We start from the raw sequence: 13,143 nt of genomic DNA, 5'->3' as shown, positions 1-13,143 counted from the left end.
ATTGATGAGTTAGGCAGAGTCAGCTGTAACCATGTCCACAACACCTTTTGGGTGTGAGAGCACCCATGCTCATTGATCACAACCTTTGCTGCATAGTTGATCTTGCCATCAAAGTTGGGGTTGGCCAGTTGGTGCTCAAGGACAATCTTGGGATCATGAAACCATACATCATACTTAGCCATCATCCAGGAAGGTGGATTGTCAGGTATGGCACCTGAATACTTAACCAAGAATGATTTCCTTGGCACATCACCATGTATCATCACATCAGTAGTACTATATAGGTGCTTGTGTGAGGAGAAGGGGGGGTCCTCATTATAGAGTGTGGCAATGATTCCTAGAAGTTCATTGATCTTCAATGGTGACATCTGTTCATGTCAGTACAGAAATTCTGCAAACTCAAATGCCACCCTACTCTCATATGGAGAGAAGTTATCTGGCAATTGTCTTGGTCTCAAGGTGGGCAGAGAGTTCAGTGGCAGATATTGCCTGTTTCAATCACATGAAGTACCTGAAATGGACCACTGTATGAGAAAGTGATAATAATATAGCATGAAACTTACCATCAAGTATGGGGTGATAAGACACCATGCACTGGCCTGGCTGTTGCAGTTCAATTCTAGTAAGAGTTAACATTCTTGTCCCCACTTGGATCATCAGGGCAATCCACATTCTCCCAGTCATCAACACCAGCCAGTAGCTAAGGGGATGGTGATTGTCAAACACTTGGGTGATGTGATCACTGAAGATGATGCTTGAGCCCCCCACATGTCATACACATCTTGGCACACCCTCTGAGTCCACAGACATAGGGATGGTGATGGAATGGTCGATGTGATAGATGGCAGGGCATGAACTGACTTGTGATGTTTGAGTTGTGATGACTAGGTAATACTGTGCAATGATAAGGACTGTCATTGGAGTACACAGCCACTCTTGTGACACAAACAAACTAAGTCTGAGAAATAGGCAGAACTGCATCACATGAAACATAAGTTTGACACAGTCCTGATTAGGTTGGATAGCATTTTCACTATGGTTTGGGCCAGACATAATCTTAAAGACTTTTTTTTTTTGAAACTGTAGTGGATGCAAGTGAAATGCATCTTAACATTCGGAAGCAGTGCTTAATGTACTGTTTTTTTGCAAAGTTCAACTCTCACTGTCATATTATTATAGCGATGACCAAGGAGTTTGCACATCCCAAGTGTAAGTCCCACCCCTAACTCCAGATTACTTCAGGTTACTACATATAAGCCTTGGCCTCCACATCGCATTGGCATTGCCAATGTGTTGACTCCACAAATGATGTAAACAGTCTGGGCAATAGGCATTGGTCACAACCAGCACAAGTGGTCATGCCTCACCTGCAAGGACAACAAGTGGCAAGATGTCCATTCTGCTCAATGACATCAGAAAACCACCCTCCATCAAGAGAACATTGGCCACCTTCTATCCCCTCATCTTCACCCTTCAAGTTCCCCACCCTGACCTGACCTGACCTCACCCCTGCTTAACCTTTTAGCAGATTTCTCAGAATCAGGATCCCCTCCTCATGGCATGCCATGGGCAGCTACACCCTCTAATAACAGTGGTAGTTTTCAACTTGACTGGGATGCCATTGACCACAAACAGGTCTATTTACCATCTGCACACGATGAGCAACTAACAATGATGGCCAGCAGCTTGGCTGCATGGTTGGCCACCAGTGATAATGTGATCTCCTCTGATGAAGATGTGTCCAACTCCCCCAATGTTGAAGGCAAAGAATATTGTCCTGGTAAGAAGCAATATATGCTTGTCACAGGTTATTGAATGCACTGATCCTTCCAAAGAGCTGCTTCAGCCAGGTGCAACATGCTCGTCTCAGTGTGCAGGTGATGCTGCACCTGCAAATCCTGCATGGTTCCCATGGCCTGATAAACAGGTACATCATTTCATATATAATGAGAGCATCATTTCACTCAATTGACAGACATGCATACTCAATATTCTATGGCACCTCCTGCATTTGTTATTTTCAGATGTGCAACTTCAGGTCATCCTCTGGGGACTTGCAATCCTCAGAGTTGATAATGTTCCCTCCATGAAGATGCTCAAAGATATTGACAATTCCCTCCAGGCCCAATATGGGATTCCATCAGTCCATTATCAAGGTGCACTTGGCCATATCTATTATGTCAACCACCTGCCTTCTATCATCACACAAGTAAGTTCATTTTTTAGCTTGCAATTCATTAACCAATAACAGTGCACCCTTCCAGGAAATGGTGAACCCATGCATCCACCCACATATCCACCATTACCCTGAAGATGCTGGGGGGTGACTTGACCAGCCATGGCAAGCAACAAGGTGGCTGTATGAGATTGATCCCACTGTTGCCACACCCATGATTCACAGAGGCTGTCAAGATTTTTATGTGTTTGAGATGGTGAAGTTGATGGATGGCACAATGGTCATTCCTGAGCACTGGTATACAAAACCCTCTGCATTACTAACTTCTCCTCCCTTGGAGCTTGAGTATTGGGCCCACGCATGGTGAGCTCACCCCATTGTGAGTGGTCACACATTGTCACACACCAAAGGTGTTTGGTGAGGTGGACATGGATACAGCTGATGAACGGAGATGAAGACCATAGCCCTCATGTGAAGAAGGACAGCCAGAAATGTCAGCAGTCATCCCTTGCACAAGAACAAGTCATCAGTGCCAGAGAAAAAGAAAGGGAGCAAGTTAAGTGCTGGCTAAAATTCTTAAGTGCCCATGTATGGCATTCTGGTTTTTGACATATCTCTGCCGTTTCTGCAGATACAGAGACTGTTCCCACACTTGCTTGTAGTGCTCAGCCACGTGATCTTACCTTCCAAAATTGGAAAGGATTTGCACACTCCACACATTTCTACAGCACTCCCTCCAAAAGATGCTCATTTCGCTAAATTCTTCTGATATGGCTGCCTCTACATCAATCATTTCACTTGTCCCCTTTGCTAGGGACCATGGCTACATATATCTACAAGGAGTTCCTACCAGCTTCTGTCCTGAAGCATCCTGGTATATCCCACCCTTGTCTGTGCCCTCTCAGCCCATCCAGCTTGGACAGCATGTTCTTTTTGTTAGTATGACCTCTAGGAGGATGTTCTTTGGTCGCCTCAGGTCATCATTCACTTGGAAAGGTCTTATGTGGTCATTTCAGTCTCTCCAGTCCAAGAAGCATATGGATCCTTCCTCCCTGCTCCCTGCAATGTCTTCATACCTGTCTTGTCCATCATTCTTCCAAGATTGCAACAGCTACAGTATAATCTACTGTTCTCCACTCTCCCTGATCACATCCATGATGAGTATGATGCACATCTTGCCTCCTTGTTGCAAGATACAGCAGAAGACACTCCCCCTTCATCCTCTCTTCCAACAGAGCCTCACTCATGAAGTTGTTATTTGCTTCACTGAGAGGATGGTTTGGGGGGGAAAGTTGTGATCCCCTATGCTCCTGTCACCCCACAGACCCCCAAAGCTTGACCCCTGTTGACACCTGACTCACCCTGTCCACTTTTAGATGTACTATATTGGCATCAGATCAGTCCTGCCTCTCTGTCATCCCACCTTGGCTTAGAAGCAATCTCTTTGAGATGTGACATGCACAGCCTCCCCCTAATGTGATTCCAGTGCACTTTCCCAGTTCCTGACATCACTTGACTCATACTTTGATGTTCTGACTGTCTTTGGCTCACCTATTGCCAATACTTACCAATCTTTTGACTTTGCTTACTGATTCTTTGCTTTTTGGCTTGCTAATCCTTACCAATGCTTACCAATGCTTTCCAAGATGATTACCCATTGCTTACATTCCTTACTTGTTGGTTACCAGTCACTTACCAAGTGTTTGCACCTTGTTTTCCAAGGGCAACACCCCTGTACTGTATATAAATCACTGTACTTAGATAGCAAAAAAAGAAGACATCAGAGAGCCCCTCTTGCTTGCATTTTATCATCACTCAGTAATTCATTCAGCAGCTTTGATAGTTGAGACTTTATTAAGGATCTAACTATCATCTACTTCGCTTATCCTTGTCTATCATCAATATACTTTGCTCCAAGCCCTCCCTGAGCTCGGTGCAGCTCAGGACATTGAATTAAGCTGCCATCCATCCTTCTGTAGGCTGACAGCAGTCTACCCTATTGCTTTCTATCACATTCTTGCTCCCTCTTTGTCAGGAGCACCCCCAACCCTCAGCACTCGTCCTTGAGTGTTGTAGCTTGCAAAAAAACCCACCCAAATCAAAGGTTCTACCATCTAGGTACCACATAGGCACACCGCCACTCGCTCTTTTTGTCTTTTGTGTTGGTTTTGGTTGGTTTTCACCACTGAACCACACTTTGACTCACAACATGTGGATATGTTATCCACACATATGATACCATCAAGGTGCTGGCAAGCAGTCTTCTCCTCTCATTTCCACACCGGCTTCAAATGCATCAGATCAATGGTCAACCCAACCTGTGCAATATCATAGGTGTGTATCGCGCCCATCCTTCCCCTCTGTTTGTTTCAGACTCAGTATGCATTAGGTTTGATAGAGCCAAGAGGACATGGTGTCCTCCCATGGACATTGACTGATCCTGTGGTTGGGAATATATGGCACATGCATGTGAAGGGGCATGGTGTCCTCAGTTACATGATATGGCTTTATTGTGATGACACCTCCAGAAATATGTTGAAGAAGTGGAACAAACACAACTCATTTCTCTTCACTGCAGCTGGTCTCTGACATGCTCTGGTCCACAAAAAGAGCAACATCCATTTCCTTGCTACATCTAACACCACTCCCCCCCTAGAAATGCCTGATGGTATTGTGGCCCAACTTGAGTAAGTTTTATTTCAGCCCTTCCAACCATGTCAGGCTTTCACTGCATTGTGCTACAGACATGCACAAATGCATGGCATTTGGGCTTGGGACATAGATGCAAGGGAGATGGTTCTTGTGATCCCTGCTGTCCTGGCAATGCTTGGTGACAATCTGATCCAGAGCAAACTTGCATGCCATGTTGGTCTGCAGGGTAAACTTTTTTGTTGCAATTGCTGGGTGTGAGGGGTAGGGGCAGAATCAAGTGAACACCCACAGGTGCTGTGAGTCAAAGTGTGGTTCAGTGATGAGAACCAACCAAAACCAACACAAAAGACAAAAAGAGTGAGTGGCGGTGTGCCTATGTGGTACCTAGATGGTAGAACCTGTTCTTTGGGAGGGCTTTTGTGAGCTACAACACTCAAAGACAAGTGCTGAGGGTTGGGGGTGCTCCTGACAAAGAGGGAGCAAGAATGCAATAGAAAGCAATAGGGTAGACTGCTGTCAGCCTACAGGAGGATGGATGGCAGCTTAATTCAATGTCCTAAGCTGCACTGAGCTCAGGGAGGGCTTGGAGCAAAGTATATTGATGATAGACAAGGATAAGTGAAGTAGATGATAGTTAGACCCTTAATAAAGTCTCAACTATCAAAGCTGCTGAATGAATTACTGAGTGATGATAAAATGCAAGCAAGAGGGGCTCTCTGATGTCTTCTTTTTTTGCTATCTAAGTACAGTGATTTATATACAGTACAGGGGTGTTGCCCTTGGAAAACAAGGTGCAAACACTTGGTAAGTGACTGGTAACCAACAAGTAAGGAATGTAAGCAATGGGTAATCATCTTGGAAAGCATTGGTAAGCATTGGTAAGGATTAGCAAGCCAAAAAGCAAAGAATCAGTAAGCAAAGTCAAAAGATTGGTAAGTATTGGCAATAGGTGAGCCAAAGACAGTCAGAACATCAAAGTATGAGTCAAGTGATGTCAGGAACTGGGAAAGTGCACTGGAATCACATTAGGGGGAGGCTGTGCATGTCACATCTCAAAGAGATTGCTTCTAGGCCAAGGCAGGACGACAGAGAGGCAGGACTGATCTGATGCCAATATAGTACATCCAAAAGTGGACAGGGTGAGTCAGATGTCAACAGGGGTCAAGCTTTGGGGGTCTGTGGGGTGACAGGAGCATAGGGGATGGCAACTTTCCCCCCCAAACCATCCTCTCAGTGAAGCAAATAAAAACTTCATGAATGAGGCTCTGTTGGCAGAGAGGATGAATGGGGAGTGTCTTCTGCTGTATCTTGCAACAAGGAGGCAAGATGTGCATCATACTCATCATGGATGTGATCAGGGAGAGTGGAGAACAGTAGATTATACTGTAGCTGTTGCAATCTTGGAAGAATGATGAACAAGACCGGTATGAAGACATTTCAGAGAGCAGGGAGGAAGGATCCATATACATCTTGGACTGGAGAGACTGAAATGACCACTTAAGACCTTTCCAAGTGAATGACAGACCTGAGGCAACCAAAGAATGTCCTCCTAGAGGTCATACTGACAAAAAGAACATGCTGTCCAAGCTGGATGGGCTGAGAGGGCACAGATGAGGGTGGGATGTACCAGGATGCTTCAGCATGGAAGCTGGTAGGAACTCCTTGTAGATATATGTAGCCATGGTCCCTAGCAAAGGGGACAAGTGAAATGATTGATGTAGAGGCAGCCATATCAGAAGAATTTAGCGAAATGAGCATCTTTTGGAGGGAGTGCTGTAGAAATGTGTGGAGTGTGCAAATCCTTTCCAATTTTGGAAGGTAAGATCACGTGGCTGAGCACTACAAGCAAGTGTGGGAACAGTCTCTGTATCTGCAGAAACGGCAGAGATATGTCAAAAACCAGAATGCCATACATGGGCACTTAAGAATTTTAGCCAGCACTTAACTTGCTCCCTTTCTTTTTCTCTGGCACTGATGACTTGTTCTTGTGCAAGGGATGACTGCTGACATTTCTGGCTGTCCTTCTTCACATGAGGGCTATGGTCTTCATTTCCATTCATCAGCTGTATCCATGTCCACCTCACCAAACACCTTTGGTGTGTGACAGCACCACAACCAGACAATGACACTTGTTCCATTGAAACTGCATCACACATGACTGACTCAGACAGGTCCACTCATGGGGTGTCACACAATGGCTGAAAGGCAAGGGCCACTGCTCAGAGACAATCCAAGGTCTTGTCAATTGAGCAAGGTGTTTCCTTGGAGTAAGTATACAATTTGTTAGGTTAAGGTATACTGATGTCTCAACATGCTCAAGGCCAACACACCTTGCACCCAGCAACACATGGTGGAGAAACTCTGTAGCATGTTCCATGAAGTCACCAGCAGCATGGGCAAGACAGGACATGTGAAAATGAAGACTGACATGGGCATTAAAGATACATACATGGACGTGTTCATCACACAGATCCTCAAGCATGTCAAAGGCATTCATGTGGGAACAGACGGATTTACTGAGGCTGTCAATGCAATTTCACAAGGCCGTTCAGTGGAGGAATTCATGAGTCCTGTTTGGAGGATCAAAGGTAAGAATCCTCTGCATTGGTTGCATCATTTCATCACTCACTTACTCAACTTCAGGCCTTGATCCCCATCAAGACACCCCTGTGGAAGTCCTGCATGTCATCTTACTTGGATTCATGAAGTATTTCTGGGATGATGCCATCTCCAGGATGAATGACAATTAAAAAGCAGTGCTCCAGGTTCAATTGGCATCATTCAATACCTTGGGACTCAGCATCCCTCCATTGGCAGCCCAAATGTTCATTCAATACTCTGGGTCTCTCACTGGATGTGATTTCCATGCCATATTCCAAGCAGTGCCCTTTGTACTCTATGACCTTGTTCTGCATGAGTGCTACAAAGCATTTCTGGTGCTATCATCTCTGGTCCCCCTTGTTTGGCAACCATGGATTGACAACATCGACAGGCACCTGGTATGTTGTACATCAACTCTTTGCTAAGACCAAGCACAACTAATGTACTTTTAGGCCGACTTGCGTGCTGTGATTGACCACTTCCTCAACTGCATGGCCCACTGGATGCCACAATGGTTCAATAAGCCAAAGTTTCACATTCTTCGGCACCTCCCTGACCACATCCAGCATTTCGGTCCTGCAATCCTATTTGCTACAGAAGGGTTTGAATCTTACAACGCCATGATCCATGACCACAGTATTCACAGCAACAGAAAAGTGCCTTCCTGAGACATTGCCTGTGGAATGGCATGATGTAATCATGTCCACCATCTTTTGTCCAGTGGTAAATTCCATGCTCAAGGACTCACTGAACTCCCCTACAGTGATAATGAGCATGAGTGGCTGGTGCCTCACTCTGAGGTCAAGTCACTGACCAGCCTTGACATCCCAACGTTCTGCATTGTCATCGCAGATTACTTTGGGCTCACAGATGATAGAGATCCCCTTGAAGCTGGTGAGTCAATCATGCTTCTGTGGAATACATGAACTTAGTGATATCATTCACATGCCAGGTTGATGCATGCATGACAAGTCACATACACGGCCACTTGAGAAGACAAATACAGCATTACAGGTCCCATATGCACTGCCTCAGGTCGAATGTCATCTTTATCAAACTTGTTGCTCCATCGTTGCAACAAATGGTGAAATATGCCACCTTGGAGACTTTGTCCTTGCATGAGAGCCTCGTGCTGCTGGCCAGGAACTCCCCCTCATCAGATCTCTTCATGAAATTCTTCAGATTTGTCACTCACCAGCCCAACAGCGCAATCAAGTGAACTGGCTATTACTCAAGACATTCAAAGTGACTGGCTCCACAGATATCTATCACCTGCCATGCATTCAGCCACTTGGTTGGGTCATATTACCAGCAACAGTAAGTGGACTTTTTTTTGTATGGACTTTGTTCTGATTGCACTTCATTCCAGGCTGTTATATGTTGTGTCAATGTCCAGCACAATTGTGCAGGACATGGATGCACTGGTTCATCTACAGTATTGGTATACAAAGAATGCAAGAAAATGATGAAGACTGCAAAATGGATTGAGCACTGTGAACCCTTGGACCTTATACTGAACACCACACAGATGTGTGATGCCTCTCATGTGCAATGGTTCTGCACTCTGGTACAACAGTTGGATCATGATTGGGCAATCCACACTGGCACAGCTGCTGAGTTCAATGCACAGAAAATCAAGATGCTGAAAACCTCATGAGCCAATGCTACAAAACAACCTCCTAGAAGCATGTCCCAGGCAGTACCGACACACTTTATCAACATGTTCCATCAGACTGGTAAGTCCATACATCTTCACTGGTCAATCCACACATTTGACTGTGAGATGCAGATTCCTCATGACCATGTGTTACACATGACTCAATATTGCATGGTGAGTGTCAATCAACCTCTCAGAAATTGCTGACAGTGCAATTTTTTTTAACAGATGACACTGTTTGGTCAGCCCCAATACCTGGACCTCATATAAGACAAGTCATCCCCCTTCTTTTTTTTCCAACTCTCACAATCAAGTTCTCATACAGATCAGTCCATGTCACAGCAGCACAATCAATATGGCCACCATGTCACCTTTGAAGATCTGGGAAAAAGCTTCCCAACACCACAGCTCAGGTCACATCAGAGCATGACAGGTAAGCTTCATGTAATTGGTCAAGATAGAAGATTCAACCCACATGTCAAGGAACACCATGCCTTTCACAGGTGACCACATCATGCACAACCAACACATCTTAGGTGACTCCCAATGTCTTGAATGCGACATGTGTGATGACTCCTGATGCATCTCATATGTTGCCTGGTCTTCCAGGTTCTGATGTGTTGTGTCCAATATCAAGGGCATCTGACAATGAGTTCCAAAGCCAGTTTTCATATGGCAGTGGTGTCGGGGATGTGCTGACAACCCCTGCTCACACACACACATCCTCCATGTCTGACAATGTTGACAGGGGAATCAAGCTTCCAGAGGTCAAGCAGCTGAAGCTGTGGGCACAGAAAGTCACAACCAAGTTCGAACTCAAGGCATCTCAGTTCTTAGAGCTCAGCATGCTCATTGATGCAAGTGCTGTATTTGACAATTAATGTTCATACTGATATTTCTCTGTGTGCCCAGGTCAGCAAGACCTTCCAGACTGGTGACCTTAGCCTGTGAATCTGGCAGCAGGCGACCAACTACAGGGTGTTAAATGGGATTGAGGAGATCAAGACTGACTCAGCAAATACAAAGAATGCTGTGGAGACAGCCATGGCAGGGCTCCAAAGTGGGTTCCAACTTAATGTTGACCAGACAGTTTGTTGTTTACTGATTTCATTATGGTGCATGCTGACTGATATTTATATACTTGTAGGTTTTTCAACTCAATCGTTGCTCAGGATCAAGAACTGTATGGCAAGAACATTGGATCCATCCTACCGCCTCTCCCCAGCATCTACACAGAATCACCAGCTACTGTTTCTTCTGCCCCTTGCACACTGCCTACTCCCAGAAATCACAGTGCATCTTGTATAGCCCAGCCATCTGTCATTAGGCAATCCTCCAAGGCCAATGCATCACTGCAACCCACCTGCAGTTATTGCTCGGAGGGTTTGCATGCCAAGGACAGTAATGAGGATCTGCTGAGTGAGAATTTCTAGTATTAATGGGCCATTATCTATGCTTTACTATTTCTATGTTAACCTATGTATTGATTTATGTATACATGCAAACTATGTGTTTTTTATGTGTGGGGTGAATGAGCATACTGTGATCGGGTGAAATTGGGAGCACGATGGGCAGCCCAAATTGACAGCTCTGGAAATTGTGTCAGCCTCATATAACATTTGGAGCAGGCACATCTGTCATCAATATCTGTCAAACACAATCTGTATGTCAAAGTGTCTGGTCACAATTTTCTAGGTGTCAGGCTCATGTCATTGTCAACACAATCCTGATTGTGTCTACAGGGTGGCCATGTACATATGTCAAAATGAACTGCACAGTCCCAATAAACATGTGGCTGAGGCAAAAAAAGCAGAGGCCCTCGCCTACCTCATGGAATTTGTCTGACTACACTGTGAACCTACAGACCATGAGTAGCCAGCAATTGCATTCTATCAGCACCTGAGCATCTAATAAAAATGCACACCCTGGAATTCCTGACTTACCTGCACCATGGCAGACAACAGAGGTCATCCAGGCAGAAAAGGCTGCAAAGGCAGTGGCCAACATTCAATGGCAGGCTTACATTCAAGTAGGTATCAAACATGCTGCATCAATCAAAGACAATCTCACTTGTAAGAACACAGGACAGACAAAAAGATTCAGGAAACCTACCTCTGCCTTTTCAAAGAAGAAATGGACTCCACCATTAGGGGACTCCAAGACAGGTGGATGGGCCATGGTACATCAAGATCTAGAAGATGACTTAGATAACATTGTTGACCAAGGTAAGAACTGTCCTACCAGCAAGATAATTGGAACTTACTTACTGTTGATGGTGTAGATGGTGTATCAAGTCCAAGTGGATCGGACTTTGAGCCAGAGGGACAAGAGGAAGACAATGAAGATGACAAGATTGCAGAGAATGGCAGTGATACACACCCACTCATGGAAGCTTCCAAAGTGAGAACAAAGCTAGTCAAAGCCACACATGAAGGCATTATGCAAGCATGCCAATCCATTGACTCTGAGACCTATAGTGGCACATCCAGCAGAGAGAAATGCAAGGCACCTGCTGGAGGGATGATGCCTGGGTGAGACAGTTCCTACTGTTACAATGATTATATGCTTACAATCCTGGTCATTTCAGCCTGACTGCCAAGAAACACAACTCAGGCATGGCTGACACTCAAGCCAGTGTCAATTGCACACCAAAGACACCACTGGCAAATGGTCTGAAACCTGAATTCCATTCAAGCAAAGCCAACAGACAATCAAAGTCATCTGCCCAGCCCATCAGTTACTTGTCTCAATGGGAAACAACACTCTCTGGGCTGTTCCATTCAAAGGGTCATCCCTCCTCCCCAGCTGAGTTTAACTTTGGTGGTTTGCCCAGTTACAAAGATGATTCCTTTGACCAGCCATTGAGCATGACAATGCAGGCTCCTTCGAGAAGACAGGATGAAGCTCTGGAAGTAATTTCATGCCAGTATGCTCTATCCATCTTCATAGTATTACATGATTTACACTAACCCCCAGCAGCAGCCCACTGCAAAGGTCATACTGGGTGCACCACAAAATCATCTTTCCCAGTCATCTGTCATCATGAATGCAGTAACATCCTCCAAGTCTTGTCAGGCCCCTTCCAATCTGGACTTACCTGCAGGATCTCAACACATCTTTGTCACACAATTTGTACCCATCCTGTGGAAATATATTGGAATGAGAGAGAACCCTCAGATTACAGATGCACTGATTGAGCCCATTCAGGTACTTTTGGATGCTCTCATGGTAGACTGGCCACACAAGTTCTCTGATGAGAATGATCTCATTGTAGAAATATCTGTAGGCTACCTCAGTAGTGAACAAACTACTGAGTGTATTACTGTACCTGTAGGCTACTACAGGATGTCAGTATAGTAGAATACTGGTAATATGAACAGACTTACCCTCAGTAGTGAACAAACTACTGAGGGAATACTAGTAGAAAATACTACAAGTATGTGCGCTATTTCAGCTTATGTAAGCAGCCAAAACATCGCACACACAGTGAGTTTTCCACTATATAGTACCATGTTATATGTAATACAATATGTCAATCTCACACTTAGAGCTTGTGATGGCATACTGAAAAAATCCATACTTGAAGTTTAGATCCTTTTCTACACATTTGCTCAGGTTTGAAGTCAGAGCAAATATCTAATCATTGTGTAAACAATAAGTATGGTTGAATAGCAGATGTTGTCCAAGATAGGAAGTTATGTCAACATGTGCAGTGTGGAGTGAAACTTTAAGTTCTGTCCTAATTTGCATAACTGACAATACACAAAGTACAGCCAAAATTCCAGTAGCAAATTTTACTTCAAGTCTAGAATTCACTGGGGGCATTATCTAATGGTTTAAGTCTAAACATAGTAAAACCATTGAATTAAGCAGATACTATTTTCATGACATGTGCTTTGATATAACATTGGTCCTCAATGGATAACATGCTCTGATGTAATGTCCTAGGTCAGAAAATTGGGTAGTATCATATAGGATGCTTTTCATAGGAACATCCAAAATGTTTATTCTCATGATTAGAGCATAAATCATTGTAGAAATACTCTCACTGCTTAGT

General features: G+C 44.5%; 5 protein-coding genes across 5 annotated transcripts; all 5 read left to right on the top strand.

Annotated features, from left to right (window-relative positions):
• Positions 1-1,674: 1,674 nt before the first annotated feature.
• On the top strand, positions 1,675-2,327 carry F5J12DRAFT_899414 (uncharacterized protein; the record flags this gene model as incomplete). The annotated part of the gene is made up of 4 exons (XM_051748172.1): positions 1,675-1,780; positions 1,836-1,927; positions 1,976-2,209; positions 2,265-2,327. The coding sequence occupies 4 exons, from the start codon at positions 1,675-1,677 to the stop codon at positions 2,325-2,327; spliced, it is 495 nt and encodes a 164-aa protein (XP_051594165.1).
• Positions 2,328-7,139: 4,812 nt separating this feature from the next.
• On the top strand, positions 7,140-7,578 carry F5J12DRAFT_899413 (uncharacterized protein; the record flags this gene model as incomplete). The annotated part of the gene is made up of 2 exons (XM_051748171.1): positions 7,140-7,416; positions 7,472-7,578. The coding sequence occupies 2 exons, from the start codon at positions 7,140-7,142 to the stop codon at positions 7,576-7,578; spliced, it is 384 nt and encodes a 127-aa protein (XP_051594164.1).
• A 306-nt stretch (positions 7,579-7,884) lies between these two features.
• Positions 7,885-8,097, top strand: F5J12DRAFT_729455 (uncharacterized protein; the record flags this gene model as incomplete). Its single annotated transcript, XM_051741949.1, has 1 exon — positions 7,885-8,097. A coding segment is annotated over one exon (213 nt), but the record flags the coding sequence as incomplete, so codon positions are not given.
• A 698-nt stretch (positions 8,098-8,795) lies between these two features.
• F5J12DRAFT_690690 (uncharacterized protein) lies at positions 8,796-8,981 on the top strand (the record flags this gene model as incomplete). The annotated part of the gene is made up of 1 exon (XM_051740375.1): positions 8,796-8,981. A coding segment is annotated over one exon (186 nt), but the record flags the coding sequence as incomplete, so codon positions are not given.
• Positions 8,982-9,814: 833 nt separating this feature from the next.
• On the top strand, positions 9,815-12,457 carry F5J12DRAFT_899412 (uncharacterized protein; the record flags this gene model as incomplete). Its single annotated transcript, XM_051748170.1, has 7 exons — positions 9,815-9,952; positions 11,044-11,115; positions 11,176-11,311; positions 11,368-11,617; positions 11,674-11,998; positions 12,063-12,368; positions 12,431-12,457. The coding sequence occupies 7 exons, from the start codon at positions 9,815-9,817 to the stop codon at positions 12,455-12,457; spliced, it is 1,254 nt and encodes a 417-aa protein (XP_051594161.1).
• Between the last annotated feature and the right edge of the window lie 686 nt (positions 12,458-13,143).

The sequence above is a fragment of the Pisolithus orientalis genome (assembly GCF_024613125.1).
Source record: "Pisolithus orientalis strain OTSU chromosome Unknown F5J12scaffold_136, whole genome shotgun sequence".
Lineage (NCBI taxonomy): Eukaryota > Fungi > Basidiomycota > Agaricomycetes > Boletales > Pisolithaceae > Pisolithus > Pisolithus orientalis.
The sequence above is the reverse complement of the archived record's forward strand: the minus strand, read 5'-3'. Positions and strand labels throughout refer to the sequence as shown.